General features: G+C 47.1%; 1 protein-coding gene across 1 annotated transcript in view; it reads left to right on the top strand.

Moving 5' to 3' along the window:
• Nucleotides 1–19,354, top strand: part of nampt1 (nicotinamide phosphoribosyltransferase 1) — a 72,869-nt gene that overhangs the window by 32,082 nt on the left and 21,433 nt on the right. Inside the window, exons 4-7 of the mRNA XM_068050936.1 lie at nucleotides 2,199–2,327; nucleotides 2,492–2,650; nucleotides 11,521–11,657; nucleotides 12,423–12,648. Of these exons, the coding sequence (XP_067907037.1) occupies nucleotides 2,199–2,327; nucleotides 2,492–2,650; nucleotides 11,521–11,657; nucleotides 12,423–12,648 (651 nt within the window). The remainder of the gene's footprint in view (nucleotides 1–2,198; nucleotides 2,328–2,491; nucleotides 2,651–11,520; nucleotides 11,658–12,422; nucleotides 12,649–19,354) is intronic.

The raw sequence follows: 19,354 nt of genomic DNA, 5'->3' as shown, positions 1-19,354 counted from the left end.
AACTATTGATTTTATTCCCTTGAACCAGCTGTTTTTGACTTTTCCCCCGTCAAAAAGCATTTAATTATTGTTAGGATATGTTTTGAGTTGTCCATTGGTCCCTTACCCAGGTTATGCATAAGCCTTGGTAAATATTGTGGGCTCTTTGACTGCCAGAGACTTCACAGTCCAACCAATACTATCTCATACATACATATCTGCATATGGTTTCTGGACAACAATTAGGTTCCCTGCATTACATTTTTTGGTGCTGCCACGTCACTCCATGTCCCTTTAACCCAGGGGTGCTGTGATTATTTGTTGCACCATGTTATAGCAATATAGTTTGGAGGCATTCTTGCTCATAAGCTATTGTAGAGGGGAAAAGCTTCTAGAGTATGGTTAAGTGCCAAGTAATGGGCATTGAACATGAAACATTTGAATGCACACACAACAAATGGGTTGGCATTAGTAAAAATGTAGGAGGGTTAAGATCTTGGAATGATTGACCAGTCACTGTATTCAGTCAGTGAGATGCTAACATTGGAATGCAGATACAGGGCCTGGATTTAAATGCATAATTTTAACTGTTGGCAACCCGTGCCATTTAGAATATTATTTGCAGTGGCGAGCATCACACCTTCAAGATATTCTTGCCTTTTGAGAGGGGAAGAAGTGAATTGTTATCTGGCTTGAAAGAGACATGTGGAATAATAGTACCTCATTCACATTGGCATGCTACCATTTTTGGCCAAGTTGGCAATCTGGATTTTTCTGCTGTAATTAAATCAACTAAACCTTATTTACCCAGCTTGTGGGCAGCTGCAGAATAAAGGCCAATGATTGCATTTAATGCTGGGGCATTGTCAGCTCCAGCTCTCAAGTTGAAGCACATGCAGTATTTATTTTAGAGCCAACTTATAGAATTTCTTTGAAATTCTAGCACTGTGCAAGTTATGGAGAGAATTTGAAAACTGAACTTAGTGGTCTTTTCTTTAATAAACAATACTAAGCAACTTGCATTGATGTAGTGCCTTTAATTTAGAAAAATGAAATGTTCCAAGCTGTATCAGGTGTAAAACAAAAATGCTGAACCAAAGGAGACCTGAGGAGGGCTGATTGAGGCATCTCCAAATTGTCCTGGTTTACAAGGTTATTCTGAGCAGACTGTTAGATTGATCACTGGATGCTGCCCCTTAATCATACCTGTAAGTTGAAAGAAAATGTCCGTATCAAGAGAAGGAGCAAAGCCTATTATCTCCAAAATTATTTGTCAAATATGAAAAGGAGAGAAAACTTTTCCATGATTGGACTAAAACTCTCAAAAGCCAAGACTGCAAAGTCCCACAAACAGTAATGTGCTGGAAAGTGAAGTAGGGAGCAATCATTCTTGCAACCAATTTTCTTGGACTTGGTTACCTTTCACGCCAAAGAGGTGGTGGAGGTTACAGACCTGGTTTCAAATACCAGTTGTAATACTTGAAACTTGTATGTACCATACACTGACATCAGATCACTGATTTCATAAGCTGCTTAGATTGGGCCAGCATCTTTTGGGGCACTGGTCAAAATGGCAATAGCGCGTAACCTAGCCAAAAGCCAATTTAGTAAACCTTGGGTTCCACAACCACAGTGAAGCATTTAAAGTATTCATGTTGGCCTAAGGACCAATTGTTTTATTGAGCACATGTTTTATGTGATTAACCTCTGCCTTATAGCCTTTGCCTTCCACTGGGTGTGATATTTCACAAACGTCAGGATAACTTAGTTTATGTAATGCGATAAATTTGATGCTGTTCCTTGTTATTCCTCTACGCACCCCCTCTGCCCCCAAACGAATATGGAGATGTTTTAAAGATATTGGCCAGTTGAATTTTGTGGAATGCTTCTGGGGTGATTAAAAATATCTTTTCTCTGAGTAGAATAGGCTGTAAGGTTTTGTACTGATCATTTTTTTTCATACACCTGAGTGTTGAAATTTCAGAATATTTAACTTCAAAGTTTTACTTCCGGTTATTTACCTTCCTTAGATCAGTAAGTGGGATGGTGTCCTTGATGGGGCAAAGTGTATGTGGATTATGCGAGGGAGAATTTGTTTTCATATTTGGGTTTCACCAACTTATCATAAAGCATATGAAAATTCTAACTTGCCTTTTTCTAAATTATAGTACAAAACTGCTGACATCCTGTTGCTTTTGGATTTTTCTACTCCATTGTAGAAACATGATGGTCACCTTCCAATAGAAATAAAGGCTGTTCCTGAAGGAAGTGTCATCCCTCGGGGAAATGTTCTTTTTACGGTTGAAAATACAGATCCAGAGTGCTATTGGCTGACTAACTGGGTTGAGGTATGTATGCACTTCTGGTTCATTGGGAAGTAAGTAAATATTTGCAGGATATTCAGCCTCATTTAATTCTATGCAGTTTCCTCTCTAGTTTGGATGTGGACAGAATGCAATTTTGAGGGGACAGCAGTGACATTGTATTTTCGCTCTTTTGTTTTGGTTTCCAGACTAGTCTTGTTCAAACTTGGTATCCAATCTCTGTGGCTACCAATTCCAGAGAGCAGAAGAAAATTTTGGCCAAGTACTTGATGCAGACTGCTGGGAATTTAGATGGACTGGAGTACAAGCTTCATGACTTTGGCTACAGAGGGGTTTCATCACAAGAGGTAACTACTTTGTGCAACAATCCATGTGTGTTACCAGTAGAAATTGAACTAAATAAGCATGATGGCTTGGCTAAGTTGCCAGTCAGATTAGCAACATTGAGGACAGGGTTGGCCAACATACGGCTCACGAGCTAGGACCCTGCCTGCCAAAGGTTTCAGTTCGTCCTGCGGATGTAACTTGTACCCAGGCCGTTACTCATCTCGCTGGTGGTCTGTGACGGAAGATGCGAAATTTTTCACTGGCTGCTTCTTGCAGAGCGGCTTTTATTTTTAAAAAAAAAATCGTAAGTCAGTTTCACATCTGACAACAGGAACAGTCGTTTCCCAACTTTGGACCGAGTCAGGGGTTTTTTTTTAATAAAGAGGCCGCTGCAAAACAGAGTCTGTCTGAAGTTGGGAAACGGCTGTACCCGATGTCAGCAGCTGTGAAATTGATTTGCGATTTTAAAAAAATTACCAACCATCTGAGTAATCCCACTCTCTGCAACTGTCAGAGGAGGCGGGAACAGCAATGGGGAGAGGCGGGGGAAAGAGAGGTAAGAGCCAAGGGAGGAGAAGGGGGGGAACGGGGAGGCGACTTGGGGAGGAAGAGAGGCAGGCAACAGAGATGGAGAGAAGGGGGAAGACACAGGATGGGACAGAAGAAGTGAATGGGGTGTAGGGAAAGAGAATTCGGGGGGAGGGCACATGCGGGCAAGAGACGTGAGGGGGGCAACTCACGCATGCACTTGCATGACAGTAAAGTGGGGGGGACACGAGAGAGCGAGAGAGAAAAGTAGGGGGGACACGAGAGAGAGAGAGAAAAGTAGGGGTGACACGAGAGAGAGAGAGAGAAAAGTGGGTGGGGGACACGAGAGAGAGAAAAGTGGGTGGGGGAACGAGAGAGAAAAGTGGGGGGGGGGAAACGAGAGAGAAAAGTGGGGGGGGGGAAACGAGAGAGAAAAGTGGGGGGGGGGAAACGAGAGAGAAAAGTGGGGGGGGGGAAACGAGAGAGAAAAGTGGGGGGGGGGAAACGAGAGAGAAAAGTGGGGGGGGGGAAACGAGAGAGAAAAGTGGGGGGGGGGAAACGAGAGAGAAAAGTGGGGGGGGGGAAACGAGAGAGAAAAGTGGGGGGGGGGGAACGAGAGAGAAAAGTGGGGGGGGGGGAACGAGAGAGAAAAGTGGGGGGGGGGAAACGAGAGAGAAAAGTGGGGGGGGGGAACGAGAGAGAAAAGTGGGGGGGGGGAAACGAGAGAGAAAAGTGGGGGGGGGGAAACGAGAGAGAAAAGTGGGGGGGGGAAACGAGAGAGAAAAGTGGGGGGGGGGAAACGAGAGAGAAAAGTGGGGGGGTAACGAGAGAGAGAGAGAGAGAAAAGTGGGTGGGGCACACGAGAGAGAGAGAAAAAAGTGGGTGGGGGGGAACGAGAGAGAGAGAGAAAAGTGGGGGGGGGGGAACGAGAGAGAAAAGTGGGGGGGGGGAAACGAGAGAGAAAAGTGGGGGGGGGGAAACGAGAGAGAAAAGTGGGGGGGGGGGAACGAGAGAGAAAAGTGGGGGGGGGGAAACGAGAGAGAAAAGTGGGGGGGGGAAACGAGAGAGAAAAGTGGGGGGGGGGAAACGAGAGAGAAAAGTGGGGGGGTAACGAGAGAGAGAGAGAGAAAAGTGGGTGGGGCACACGAGAGAGAGAGAAAAAAGTGGGTGGGGGGGAACGAGAGAGAGAGAGAAAAGTGGGTGGGGGGGAACGAGAGAGAGAGAGAAAAGTGGGTGGGGGGGAACGAGAGAGAGAAAAGTGGGTGGGGGACACGAGAGAGAGAAAAGTGGGTGGGGGACACGAGAGAGAGAAAAGTGGGTGGGGGACACGAGAGAGAGAAAAGTGGGTGGGGGACACGAGAGAGAGAAAAGTGGGTGGGGGACACGAGAGAGAGAAAAGTGGGTGGGGGACACGAGAGAGAGAAAAGTGGGTGGGGGACACGAGAGAGAGAAAAGTGGGTGGGGGACACGAGAGAGAGAAAAGTGGGTGGGGGACACGAGAGAGAGAAAAGTGGGTGGGGGACACGAGAGAGAGAAAAGTGGGTGGGGGACACGAGAGAGAGAAAAGTGGGTGGGGGACACGAGAGAGAGAAAAGTGGGTGGGGGACACGAGAGAGAGAGAGAGAGAGAAAAGTGGGTGGGGGACACGAGAGAGAGAGAGAGAGAAAAGTGGGTGGGGGACACGAGAGAGAGAGAGAGAGAAAAGTGGGTGGGGGACACGAGAGAGAGAGAGAGAGAAAAGTGGGTGGGGGACACGAGAGAGAGAGAGAGAGAAAAGTGGGTGGGGGACACGAGAGAGAGAGAGAGAGAGAAAAGTGGGTGGGGGACACGAGAGAGAGAGAGAGAGAGAGAGAGAGAAAAGTGGGTGGGGGACACGAGAGAGAGAGAGAGAGAGAGAGAAAAGTGGGTGGGGGACACGAGAGAGAGAGAGAGAGAGAGAGAGAAAAGTGGGTGGGGGACACGAGAGAGAGAGAGAGAGAGAGAGAGAGAGAAAAGTGGGTGGGGGACACGAGAGAGAGAGAGAGAGAGAGAGAAAAGTGGGTGGGGGACACGAGAGAGAGAGAGAGAGAGAGAGAAAAGTGGGTGGGGGACACGAGAGAGAGAGAGAGAGAGAGAAAAGTGGGTGGGGGACACGAGAGAGAGAGAGAGAGAGAGAGAGAAAAGTGGGTGGGGGACACGAGAGAGAGAGAGAGAGAGAGAGAGAGAGAAAAGTGGGTGGGGGACACGAGAGAGAGAGAGAAAAGTGGGTGGGGGACACGAGAGAGAGACAGAGAGAGAGAGAGAAAAGTGGGTGGGGGACACGAGAGAGAGAGAGAGAGAGAGAGAGAGAGAGAAAAGTGGGTGGGGGACGAGAGAGAGAGAGAGAGAAAAGTGGGTGGGGGACAAGAGAGAGAGAGAGAAAAGAGGGTGGGGGACACGAGAGAGAGAGAGAGAGAGAGAGAAAAGTGGGTGGGGGACACGAGAGAGAGAGAGAGAGAGAAAAGTGGGTGGGGGACACGAGAGAGAGAGAGAGAGAAAAGTGGGTGGGGGACACGAAAGAGAGAGAGAGAGAGAGAGAGAGAAAAGTGGGTGGGGGACACGAAAGAGAGAGAGAGAGAGAAAAGTGGGTGGGGGACACGAAAGAGAGAGAGAGAGAGAAAAGTGGGTGGGGGACACGAAAGAGAGAGAGAGAGAGAGAAAAGTGGGTGGGGGACACGAAAGAGAGAGAGAGAGAGAGAAAAGTGGGTGGGGGACACGAAAGAGAGAGAGAGAGAGAGAAAAGTGGGTGGGGGACACGAAAGAGAGAGAGAGAGAAAAGTGGGTGGGGGACACGAAAGAGAGAGAGAGAGAGAGAAAAGTGGGTGGGGGACACGAAAGAGAGAGAGAGAGAGAGAAAAGTGGGTGGGGGACACGAGAGAGAGAGAGAGAGAGAGAAAAGTGGGTGGGGGACACGAAAGAGAGAGAGAAAAGTGGGTGGGGGACACGAGAGAGAGAGAGAGAAAAGTGGGTGGGGGACACGAGAGAGAGAGAGAGAGAAAAGTGGGTGGGGGACACGAGAGAGAGAGAGAGAGAGAGAGAGAGAGAGAAAAGTGGGTGGGGGACACGAGAGAGAGAGAGAAAAGTGGGTGGGGGACACGAGAGAGAGAGAGAGAGAAAAAAGTGGGTGGGGGACACGAGAGAGAGAGAGAGAGAAAAAAGTGGGTGGGGGACACGAGAGAGAGAGAGAGAGAAAAGTGGGTGGGGGACACGAGAGAGAGAGAGAGAAAAGTGGGTGGGGGACACGAGAGAGAGAGAGAGAAAAGTGGGTGGGGGACACGAGAGAGAGAGAGAGAGAGAAAAGTGGGTGGGGGACACGAGAGAGAGAGAGAGAGAGAAAAGTGGGTGGGGGACACGAGAGAGAGAGAGAGAGAGAGAAAAGTGGGTGGGGGACACGAGAGAGAGAGAGAGAGAGAAAAGTGGGTGGGGGACACGAGAGAGAGAGAGAGAGAGAGAAAAGTGGGTGGGGGACACGAGAGAGAGAGAGAGAAAAGTGGGTGGGGGACACGAGAGAGAGAGAGAGAAAAGTGGGTGGGGGACACGAGAGAGAGAGAGAGAGAGAGAGAGAAAAGTGGGTGGGGGACACGAGAGAGAGAGAGAGAAAAGTGGGTGGGGGACACGAGAGAGAGAGAGAGAGAGAGAGAGAGAGAGAAAAGTGGGTGGGGGACACGAGAGAGAGAGAGAGAGAGAGAAAAGTGGGTGGGGGACACGAGAGAGAGAGAGAGAGAGAAAAGTGGGTGGGGGACACGAGAGAGAGAGAGAGAGAGAGAGAGAGAAAAGTGGGTGGGGGACACGAGAGAGAGAGAGAGAGAGAGAGAGAAAAGTGGGTGGGGGACACGAGAGAGAGAGAGAGAGAGAGAAAAGTGGGTGGGGGACACGAGAGAGAGAGAGAGAGAGAGAAAAGTGGGTGGGGGACACGAGAGAGAGAGAGAGAGAGAGAAAAGTGGGTGGGGGACACGAGAGAGAGAGAGAGAAAAGTGGGTGGGGGACACGAGAGAGAGAGAGAGAAAAGTGGGTGGGGGACACGAGAGAGAGAGAGAGAAAAGTGGGTGGGGGACACGAGAGAGAGAGAGAGAAAAGTGGGTGGGGGACACGAGAGAGAGAGAGAAAAGTGGGTGGGGGACACGAGAGAGAGAGAGAAAAGTGGGTGGGGGACACGAGAGAGAGAGAGAAAAGTGGGTGGGGGACACGAGAGAGAGAGAGAAAAGTGGGTGGGGGACACGAGAGAGAGAGAGAAAAGTGGGTGGGGGACACGAGAGAGAGAGAAAAGTGGGTGGGGGACACGAGAGAGAGAGAGAAAAGTGGGTGGGGGACACGAGAGAGAGAGAGAAAAGTGGGTGGGGGACACGAGAGAGAGAGAGAAAAGTGGGTGGGGGACACGAGAGAGAGAGAGAGAGAAAAGTGGGTGGGGGACACGAGAGAGAGAGAGAAAATGGGTGGGGGACACGAGAGGAAAGTGGGTGGGGGACACGAGAGGGAGAGAGAGAGAAAAGTGGGTGGGGGACGAGAGAGAGAGAGAAAAAGTGGGTGGGGGACATGAGAGAGAGAGAGAGAGAAAAGTGGGTGGGGGACACGAGAGAGAGAGAGAGAAAAGTGGGTGGGGGACACGAGAGAGAGAGAGAGAAAAGTGGGTGGGGGACACGAGAGAGAGAGAGAAAAGTGGGTGGGGGACACGAGAGAGAGAGAGAAAAGTGGGTGGGGGACACGAGAGAGAGAGAAAAGTGGGTGGGGGACACGAGAGAGAGAGAAAAGTGGGTGGGGGACACGAGAGAGAGTGAAAAGTGGGTGGGGGACACGAGAGAGAGAGAGAGAAAAGTGGGTGGGGGACACGAGAGAGAGAGAGAGAGAAAAGTGGGTGGGGGACACGAGAGAGAGAGAGAGAGAGAGAGAGAAAAGTGGGTGGGGGACACGAGAGAGAGAGAGAGAGAGAGAGAGAGAGAAAAGTGGGTGGGGGACACGAGAGAGAGAGAAAAGTGGGTGGGGGACACGAGAGAGAGAGAGAGAGAGAGAGAGAGAGAGAGAGAGAAAAGTGGGTGGGGGACACGAGAGAGAGAGAGAGAGAGAGAGAAAAGTGGGTGGGGGACACGAGAGAGAGAGAGAGAGAGAGAAAAGCGGGTGGGGGACACGAGAGAGAGAGAGAGAGAGAGAGAGAAAAGTGGGTGGGGGACACGAGAGAGAGAGAGAGAGAGAAAAGTGGGTGGGGGACACGAGAGAGAGAGAGAGAGAGAAAAGTGGGTGGGGGACACGAGAGAGAGAGAGAGAAAAGTGGGTGGGGGACACGAGAGAGAGAGAGAGAGAGAGAGAGAAAAGTGGGTGGGGGACACGAGAGAGAGAGAGAGAGAGAGAGAGAAAAGTGGGTGGGGGACACGAGAGAGAGAGAGAGAGAGAGAGAGAAAAGTGGGTGGGGGACACGAGAGAGAGAGAGAGAGAGAGAGAAAAGTGGGTGGGGGACACGAGAGAGAGAGAGAGAGAAAAGTGGGTGGGAGACACGAGAGAGAGAGAGAGAGAGAGAGAGAAAAGTGGGTGGGGGACACGAGAGAGAGAGAGAAAAGTGGGTGGGGGACACGAGAGAGAGAGAGAGAGAAAAGTGGGTGGGGGACACGAGAGAGAGAGAGAGAGAGAGAAAAGTGGGTGGGGGACACGAGAGAGAGAGAGAGAGAGAGAAAAGTGGGTGGGGGACACGAGAGAGAGAGAGAGAGAGAGAAAAGTGGGTGGGGGACACGAGGGAGAGAGAGAGAGAGAGAAAAGTGGGTGGGGGACACGAGAGAGAGAGAGAGAAAAGTGGGTGGGGGACACGAGAGAGAGAGAAAAGTGGGTGGGGGACACGAGAGAGAGAGAGAGAGAGAGAAAAGTGGGTGGGGGACACGAGAGAGAGAGAGAAAAGTGGGTGGGGGACACGAGAGAGATAGAGAGAGAGAAAAGTGGGTGGGGGACACGAGAGAGATAGAGAGAGAGAAAAGTGGGTGGGGGACACGAGAGAGATAGAGAGAGAGAAAAGTGGGTGGGGGACACGAGAGAGATAGAGAGAGAGAAAAGTGGGTGGGGGACACGAGAGAGAGAGAGAGAGAGAAAAGTGGGTGGGGGACACGAGAGAGAGAGAGAGAAAAGTGGGTGGGGGACACGAGAGAGATAGAGAGAGAGAAAAGTGGGTGGGGGACACGAGAGAGAGAGAGAGAGAGAAAAGTGGGTGGGGGACACGAGAGAGAGAGAGAGAGAGAAAAGTGGGTGGGGGACACGAGAGAGAGAGAGAGAGAGAAAAGTGGGTGGGGGACACGAGAGAGAGAGAGAGAAAAAGGTGGGTGGGGGACACGAGAGAGAGAGAGAGAGAGAGAGAGAGAAAGAAAGGTGGGTGGGGGACACGAGAGAGAGAGAAAAGTGGGTGGGGGACACGAGAGAGAGAGAGAGAGAGAGAGAGAGAAAAGTGGGTGGGGGACAGAGAGAGAGAGAGAGAAAAGTGGGTGGGTGACATGAGAGGAAAGTGGGTGGGGGACACGAGAGAAAAGTGGGTGGGGGACACGAGAGAGAGAGAGAGAGAAAAGTGGGTGGGGGACACGAGAGAGAGAGAGAAAAGTGGGTGGGGGACACGAGAGAGAGAGAGAAAAGTGGGTGGGGGACACGAGAGGAAAGTGGGTGGGGGACACGAGAGAGAGAGAGAAAAGTGGGTGGGGGACACGAGAGAAAAGTGGGTGGGGGACACGAGAGAAAAGTGGGTGGGGGACACGAGAGAAAAGTGGGTGGGGGACACGAGAGAAAAGTGGGTGGGGGACACGAGAGAGAGAGAAAAGTGGGTGGGGGACGAGAGAGAGAAAAGTGGGTGGGGGACAAAAGAGAGAGAGAGAGAGAAAAGTGGGTGGGGGACACGAGAGAAAAGTGGGTGGGGGACACGAGAGAGAGAGAGAGAAATGTGGGTGGGGGACGAGAGAGAGAGAGAAAAGTGGGTGGGGGACAAAAGAGAGAGAGAGAGAGAAAAGTGGGTGGGGGACACGAGAGAAAAGTGGGTGGGGGACACGAGAGAGAGAGAAAAGTGGGTGGGGGACAAAAGAGAGAGAGAGAGAAAAGTGGGTGGGGGACAAAAGAGAGAGAGAGAAAAGTGGGTGGGGGACAAAAGAGAGAGAGAAAAGTGGGTGGGGGACGAGAGAGAGAGAGAGAGAGAGAGAAAAGTGGGTGGGGGACAAGAGAGAGAGAGAGAGAGAGAGAGAGAAAAGTGGGTGGGGGACAAGAGAGAGAGAGAGAGAGAGAGAGAGAAAAGTGGGTGGGGGACAAGAGAGAGAGAGAGAGAGAGAGAGAAAAGTGGGTGGGGGACACGAGAGAGAGAGAGAGAGAGAGAGAGAGAAAAGTGGGTGGGGGACACGAGAGAGAGAGAGAGAGAAAAGTGGGTGGGGGACACGAGAGAGAGAGAGAGAGAGAGAAAAGTGGGTGGGGGACACGAGAGAGAGAGAGAGAGAGAAAAGTGGGTGGGGGACACGAGAGAGAGAGAGAGAGAGAGAAAAAAGTGGGTGGGGGACACGAGAGGGAGAGAGAAAAGTGGGTGGGGGACACGAGAGAGAGGGAGAAGCGGGGATGGGGCTCGAGAGAGAGAGAGAGAGAAGCGTGGATGGGGCAGAGAGTGAGCGGGGTACATGGGCCGTGGGGAGTTGTCCACAGATGGGGGGGGGAGGGGGGGGGGTGCAAGGAGGTTGAGAGGGGGACAGAGACAGAGTGGGAGAGGGAGGACTTGGGGGTAGGGGAGACTGATATCAAGATCACTCCTGACAGAATGACATCTATCCGGAATACTCTGCATCGCTACATGAAGAATGCGGAAAAACATTGACTACTTGTGAAAGCAAACAAATGCCAGGTTTCTCACTAAACATCCAACATATTGTCCAACATCGTGAAGAGAAAATAAGTCTATAAATTAGTCTCGTCATTTAAAGCTTCTTCACAGAAATGTACATTTGTTGCTGTTTTTATAGTAAGATGAATTGTAATGCCTTTATCTTTCAAAATTTTCACTGCCCCCCCCTCCTCCTCCATGTAAGATAAAATTTTAATGTGCCCCCCCCCCCCCATGTGAAAAAGGTTGGACAACCCTGATTTTTGGAGGTCTTTTGCAAAATCTCTGGTGTCAGAATCTTCTCATGGAAATTTTTATCACCCACTTTGGTAATGCTGGAAAGATTGTATAACCAGGACACATGGGTCTTAGTAAAAAGCTAAATTTACTTAATTCAAAGTAAACAGTTGCTATAAAAAGTACGGCTGTGCTGAGATTTGTTAACTTTGAATATGTAAATATTCCAAAACCATGGCTAAGTTTCATAGAGCTCAGTTCAGTCTCCACGTCATAAAAGATCTCTTTTAGACGGCAGGAATAGGGGCATCTTCTCATCTAGTAAACTTCAAAGGAACAGACACTGTTGCAGGAATCACGGTAATCAAGAAATATTATGGAACCAAGGACCCCGTGCCAGGCTTTTCAGTACCAGCAGCAGAACACAGGTAAACATTTTCATAGTTTAACTTAAGATTTTTGAATGTAGCTTCCTAATTGTAAAGCAGTAAATTTCTCACAATGTACGTGGATACTTTGCGAGTTTGAAACTACTTACTACATGGGAATGTTAATATATTGTCTTAAACCTAATTTGATTAATCTTACTTCAAAGTGAATGATTACTTGTGACATCTACTTCATCAGTTGAATCTTTAAACGCCAGTCACTTTAACCAAACCATTTTAGGATTGATTTTTTTTTAACAGTCTGGTTTTTAAGTCTCTTTTGAATTCTCTTTTATATTCTGATTGAAAAAGACTTTGACATTGGAAGTGGAGATGAGTTCTTCACTCTGCCTTTTTGAGATGACATTTCTTGTTTGAGACTATTGTCATACAAGAATTTGTTCATCCATTATATATTTTTAATCCCGTTATGATCTAAGTGTATACATCAACTTACATTAAAAGTTAGAGGTTAGAAAAACTATTGGTTCATTATCTAGTTCCATCTTAAATGTAAACTTCATCTTGCTAAGTTTCCTGTGTATAAGTTTTGAACTGATGGCAGTGAATTACTGAGATTGCTTAAAATTACTTGTTCTCCACATTATAGTTCTGAAAAATTTGTCTTTTTGACTTAATTCAGAAAGAGTTTAGTGAATCTTGAACTTCTAGGGTTTCTTACAATTATACCAGTTTGCAATCACATGTCGTTCCATAATTTGGACTGTTTCTTGAATGGCTTCTGTATTTCCTTTCTGTGAACAGTACAATTACAGCATGGGGAAAAGACCGTGAAAAAGATGCCTTTGAGCACATAATGAAGAAGTTTTCCACTGTGCCTGTATCAATTGTCAGTGACAGTTATGATATATATAATGCTTGTGAAACAATCTGGGGTGAGGACTTGAGAAGTTTGATCGAAGCAAGGAGCCCTGAAGCTCCACTCATTATTCGGCCAGATTCAGGAAATCCACTTGATACAGTTTTACAGGTAACATGTTTATCTTTTCTTTAGAATATATGTTCTGAGTTTCTAAGTATCTGTTATTTTGAATATCTCCTCTATAAGAATGTGCTGCAGAAGTATTGATTATATAAAAATTGAAAGTGTAAACTGAATATACTTGTGTGGGAATTGAAATGGTGAAATTAAATATTTGTACTTAGTTTTAGTTTTAGAGATACAGCACTGAAACGGGCCCTTCGGCCCACCGAGTCTGTGCCGACCATCAACCACCCATTTATACTAATCCTACACTAATCCCATATTCCTACCACATCCCCACCTGTCCCTATATTTCCCTACCACCTACCTATACTAGGGGCAATTTATAATGGCCAATTTACCTTTCAACCTGCAAGTCTTTGGCATGTGGGAGGAAACCGGAGCACCCAGAGGAAACCCACGCAGACACAGGGAGAACTTGCAAACTCCACACAGGCAGTACCCAGAATTGAACCCGGGTCGCTGGAGCTGTGAGGCTGCGGTGCGAACCACTGTGCCGCCCATATTATTTAATAATTTATAGTTTAGTGTTTATTTTCAAAGAATTTCACCAGGTTTTCAGTGGCTCAAGCTGACTTGATTCTTCCAACTATACAATTCGTTCCAGTGTCAGCTGAAGTTGAATGTTAGTTAGAATGGAGGTTTGTTTAAGTAGGGTATTGTTGGAAGTGTTGTGGGACCGAGAAAGAAAGGAAGCCAGAACTCTGCACTTGTGAAACAAGTGAGAGTATTTCTGATTAACAATATGCATGTTGCCATATTTTCTTCAGACTGAGATGAGATTATTCTGAACAAAGCACCTCCCATAACACTTTTAAAACAGATCAGATTGACATACTGTTAATTACTTTCCAAGTACAAATCTTAGCTATATACTGAGACTTAATGACTGATTATTTGCAAGGATTTCCTGGACTGACGTCATAGGGCTCATTAACCAATATATCCAGATGGACAAATTTCTGTATGTACATGAATACTATGTCTGACTTGAGCTTTAAAAAAGCTCCAAATATTGGAAATACACATCTAAAGATGAAAATAAAAATTGACATTGGTTGTGTATCCTTCATCAGTACTCTGAACAGATCTACTCAGTGTCATGACAGGTCTTGTCTCTTGCTACATGCTGAGACCAGGGATAAAAACTGTTGAGTGTTGGCAGTCATCACAAGGAAGCCAATAATTGAAATGGGGAAGTCTTTTGGTTTTGAAACAAACCAACATGATGCCCATTTTCAGGAAAGATAATAAGCCAAATAAGATAACAGCAGTATTCACATTGAGCAAAATAATGGAATCGATCATTGGGAACAAAGTTGAGGATTACCTGTATTCAAAAAATAGCCGAATAACTGGGAGCCAGAAGGAGCAGATTCTGCCTTATTAATCATCTTTTCTTAAGTTTGTGGCTTCCTAGGACAGAAAGCTTTTAATAAAGTTTAAGTATGAAGGGCTGCTCCACAAGGTTAAGGCAGTGAGTATCCTAGGTAAAACTTGTAGCTGGATAAGGAATTGGCTGAAGGAGAGGCTCAAGGGAGCGTTGGGCTGGAAAGATGTATTGAGTAGAATGTTCAGGGATTTATACTGGGACCCCTCCTATTTCTGAGTTACATTAGTGAGTCAAATTTGCACCTAATAAACTAGGAGTCAGTAGAATCTGACAAAGCAGCCTACAAACTGCAGAAAGACTTGGATCATACTTTTCTATTTCCAGCCACAGGTATCCTGTGATCTGAGTGAGATTGTTAATAGGAGCCAAATTAGAGATAGTTTTGAGTTGTCCCATGCCAACTTGGATTTGGTTGTTTAAGAATAGACCTACATAGCCAACAGATGACAAATGTTTTGAACCTCAGAATTCTGCTGGATTTGATTCCATACATGTAAACTTCTCTAACTTAGTACCCCTGTTCTCCACCCTTTTCTCCCCCCCCCCCAACAAATTGCTCTGATCTATTCCCAACTTACTTCAATGGTAGGTCTGGTTTAGATTGGAGAGAAAGATGAAATGACAATACACTGTTGGATATAAAAACTAGTTCACTGTTCTGCAAGAGTCAGTTGCATGCTTTTTAAAAAATTCATTTCATGGGATGTGGGTGTTGCTGGCAAGCCAGCATTAGTTGTCCATCATTAGTTGCCCCTTGAGAAGGTAGTGGTGAACTGCCATCTTGAACTGTTGCAGTTCATCTGGTGTGGGTACACCCACAGTGCTGTTAGGGAGGGAGTTCCAGGATTTTGATCCAGTGACAGTTAAGGGGCAATGATATATTTCCAAGTCAGGATGGTGTGTGGCTTGGAGGGAACTTGCAGATGGTGGTGTTCCCACTCATCTGTTGCCCTTGTCCTTTTAGGTGGAAGAGATCGTGGGTTTGAAAGGTGCTGTTGGAGGTATGGTTAGTTGCTGCAGTGCATCTTGTATATGGTACACACTGCAGCCACTGTGTGATGGTGGTGGAGAGAGTGAATGTTTAAGGTGGCAGATGGGGTGCCAATCAAGCAGATTGCTTTGGCCTGGATGGTATCAAGCTTCCTGAGTACTGTTGGAGCTGCACTCGTCCAGGCAAGTGGAGAGTATTCCATCACACTCCTGACTTGTGCCTTGTAGATGGTAGACAGGCACTGGTGATCCAGGAGGTGGGTTACTCACAGCAGAATTACTAGCCCCTGACTCGCTCTTGTAGCCACAGCATTTATGTGGCCGCTTCAGTTCAGTTTCTGCTCAATGGTAATCCCCAGGATGTTGATCGTGGGGGTTTAACAATGGCAATGCCGTTGAATGTCGAGGGGAGATGGTTAAATTCTCATTTGTTTGAGATGGTCATTGCCTGGTACTTGTGTGGTACGAATGTTATTTGCCACTTACCAGCCCAAGCCTGAACATTGTCCGGGTCTTGCTGTATATTGACATGGACTGCTTCAGTGTCTGAGGAGTTTCGAATGGTACTGAACATTGTACATGGGGAGATGGTGGCGCAGTGGTGATATCAAAACTAGTAATCCAGAGGCCCGGCCTAATGCTCTGGAGACATGCGCTCAAATCCCACTATGGCAGCTGGTGGAATTGAAATTCAGTTAATTAAAAATCTGGAATTGAAAGCTAGTCTCAATAATGGTGCCATGAAACTATCATCGAGTGTCGTAAAAATCCATCTCGTTCACTAATGTCCTTTTAGAGACGAAATCTGGCCTTCCCTCGTCTGGCCTGCATGTGACTTCAGACCCACAGTAATGTGGTTGACTCTTAACTGCTCTCTCAAATGGCCTAGCGAGTCATTCAGTTGTGAAGAGCAATTAGGGATGGGCAACCTTGTCAGTGATGCCACATCCCATGAAAGAAAAAAAATCAATGAGCGTCCCCATTTCTGACCTGGAGGGAAGGTCATTGAAGCAGCTGCAGATGACAGCACACTGCCCTGAGGAAATCTTGGGGCTGAGATGATTGGCCTCCAACAACCACAGCCTTCCTAGTGTTAGGTATGATTCCAACCAGTGGACAATTTTCCCTCTTGATTCCCATTGACTTCAATTTGGCTGGGGCTCCTTGATGCCAAACTCTGTCTAATGCTGCCTTGATATCAAGCACAATCACTCTCACCTCTTGAGTTCAGTTCTTGTCCATGTTTGGAACAAGCCTGTACTGAGGTCAGGAGCCAAATGGCCCTGGTGGAACCCAAACTCAGCGTCGGTGAGCAGGTTGTTGCTGTTTAAGTGACGCTTGATGGCACTCTGATGACTTCATCACTTTGCTGATGATTGAGAGTAGACTGGTGGGACGTTAATTGGTCAGATTGGATTTGTCCTTTTTGATGACCAGACATACCTGGGCAATTTTCCACATTGTCGCATAAATGCCAGTGTTATAGCTGTACTGGAACAGCTTGGCTAGTATTATGACTGGTACTGCAGCACATCTTTCGTACTACAGCCGTAATGTTGGCAGAGCCCATAGCCTTTGCAGTATCCAGTCCCTTCAGCTGTTTCCTGATCACGTGGAGTGAATCAGATTGACTGAAGACTGGCATCTGTGATGCTGGGGACCTCAGGAGGAGGCCAAGATGGATCATCCACTCAGCAATTCTGAATGAAGATGGTCTCAAATGCTTCAGCCTTTTCTTTTGCACTGATGTGCTGGGCTGCTCCATAATTGAGGAAGATATTTGTGGAACCTCCTCCTCCTGTTAGTTTAATTGTCCACCACCATTCATGACTGAATTGGCAGGACTGCAAACCTTTGATCTGATCTGTTGGTTTATGGGATTGCTTAGTTCTGTTGCATGCTGCTTTTGTTTGGCATGCAAGTAGTCCTGTGTTGTAGCTCCACCAGGCTGACACCTCATTTTTAGCTGTGCCTTGTGCTGCTCCTGGCATACCCTCCTGTACTCAGCCAGGGTTGATCTCTTGGCAGTGATGTTGGGCATGGAGGAGTAGTGATTCATCAGTTGAGGAGGGCAGGAGGTTGCCTTGCCCATGTTTGACCTGATGCCATGAGACTTCATGGGGTCCTGAATCCATAAATAGCAGAAGGTCTGACCATCACTTTCCAGTCCTCACTGGATACAGGTGTAGTGCCGGAGGATTGGAGAACTGCTAATGTTGTACCTCTGTTTAAAAAGGGAGCGACGGATAGACCGATAATTACAGGCCAGTCAGTCTAACCTCAGAAGAAGTAACAGGGAAGATAGATGAGGGTGGTGCAGTTGATGTGGTCTACATGGATTTTTGCAAGGCTTTTGACAAATTCCCACATGGCAGACTGGTTAAAAATATAAAATCCCATGGGATTCAGGGAAATGCAGCAAGGTGGATACAAAATTAGCTCAGCGGCAGGAAACAAAGGGTAATTGTTGACTACTGTTTTAGCGACTGGAGGGCTGTTTCCAGCGGCGTTCCACAGGGCTCAGTACTGGGTCCCCTGCTTTTTGTGGTATATATTTCCGCCGGGTGCTCCGGTTTCCTCCCACAGCCAACGACTTGCAGGTTGACGGGTAAATTGGCCATTGGAAATTGCCCCTAGTGTAAGTAGGTGGTAGGAGAATTGTGGGGATGTGGTAGGGAATATGGGATTAATGTAGGATTAGTATAAAATGGGTGGTTCATGGTCGGCACAGACTCGGTGGACCAAAGGGCCTGTTTCAGTGCTGTATCTCTTAATTAAAAAAAAATAAACGATTTGGATGTAAATGTGGGGGGCATGATCAAGAAGTTTGCAGATGACAAAGATTTGCCATGTAGTAGATAGCGAGGAGGATAGCTGTAGGCTGCAAGAAGATATTGATGGTCTGGTCAGATGGGCAGAAAAGTGGCAAATGGAATTCAACTTGGAGAAGTGTGAGGTGATGCATTTGGGGACATCAAACAAGGCAAAGGAATACACGATTAATGGGAAAATACAGAGAAGTGTTGAGGAAGTGAATGTCCACAGATCCCCAAAGGTAACAGGACAGGTGGTTAAGGCATATGGAATCCTTTCCTTTATTAGCCAAGGTATAGAATACAAGAGTAGGGAGGTTATGCTGGAACTGTAAACTCTGAATACTATGTGCAGTTCTGGTCACCTCATTACAGAAAGGATGTAATTGCACTGAGAGGGTACAGAGGAGAGTTACGAGGATGTTGCCAGGACTGGAAAAATGCAGCTTTGAGGAAAGATTGGATAGGCTGGGGTTGTTCCGAAGAAGGGTCACTGACCCGAAACGTTAACTCTGCTTCTCTTTCCACAGATGCTGCCAGACCTGCTGAGTGAATCCAGCATTTCTTGTTTTTGTTTCAGATTTCCAGCATCCGCAGTATTTTGCTTTTATTCTGGGGTTGTTCTCCTTGGAGCAGAGAAGGCTGAGGGGAGATCTGATTGACATGTCCAAAATTTTGAGGGGCTTGGATAGAGTGGAGGTGAAGGGTCAATTCACCTTAGCAGAGAGGTCCATGATGAGGGGGTATAGATTTAAAGTGATTGGTAGAAAAATTAGAGGGGATTTGAGGAAAAACCTTTTCGCTCAGAAGGTGATGGTCTGGAACTCACTCCCTGAAAGGGTAGTTGAGGCATTCATCTCAAAAGGATAACTCTGCAAATACTCATTCAAAAGGAGTATGGATATGCACCTCAAGTGCTGTAATCTACAGGGCTATGGACCAAATGCTGGAAGGTGGGATTGGAATAGGTGGATCGTTTTTCAGCCGGCACAGACATGGGCCAAGTGGCCTCTTTCTGTGCCTTAAACTTTCTTTTTGCATCGAAGTACAATTAACTAATCAACACCTAACACCTGTTCACTCTATTACCTTCAACTATTAAGTGTTTAACATACATTAACAGAACTTGATAGACACCAACAGATTCCCCTCTTTTCTTTCAATGAAACATATATGAATGAAAGATAAAGAAAAATGTACCATCAACCTTCAACAGTACCAGCCCTGAAAAAAAACTTCAAGAATCAGAAAGCGATCTTAAAAAATTCCAAGTTTTCCTAACTTATCATAACACAAGACACCCCACTTAGAGGACATCCAACAATTTTTGAACAAGCACCTCTCTTCATAAACAATCAGACAACCGATGATGTGCGTCAACCTTATTTTTGACTTTTTTTTTCCAGCATTACTTTTGGACTCGCGAGATCAATCCTCAACTTGTTTTCCATGACACTTTTTGTTGAATGGACATTATAAAGCATTCTGTAGGATA

Source organism: Heterodontus francisci, chromosome 18 (assembly GCF_036365525.1).
Source record: "Heterodontus francisci isolate sHetFra1 chromosome 18, sHetFra1.hap1, whole genome shotgun sequence".
Classification (NCBI taxonomy): domain Eukaryota; kingdom Metazoa; phylum Chordata; class Chondrichthyes; order Heterodontiformes; family Heterodontidae; genus Heterodontus; species Heterodontus francisci.
The sequence above is the reverse complement of the archived record's forward strand: the minus strand, read 5'-3'. Positions and strand labels throughout refer to the sequence as shown.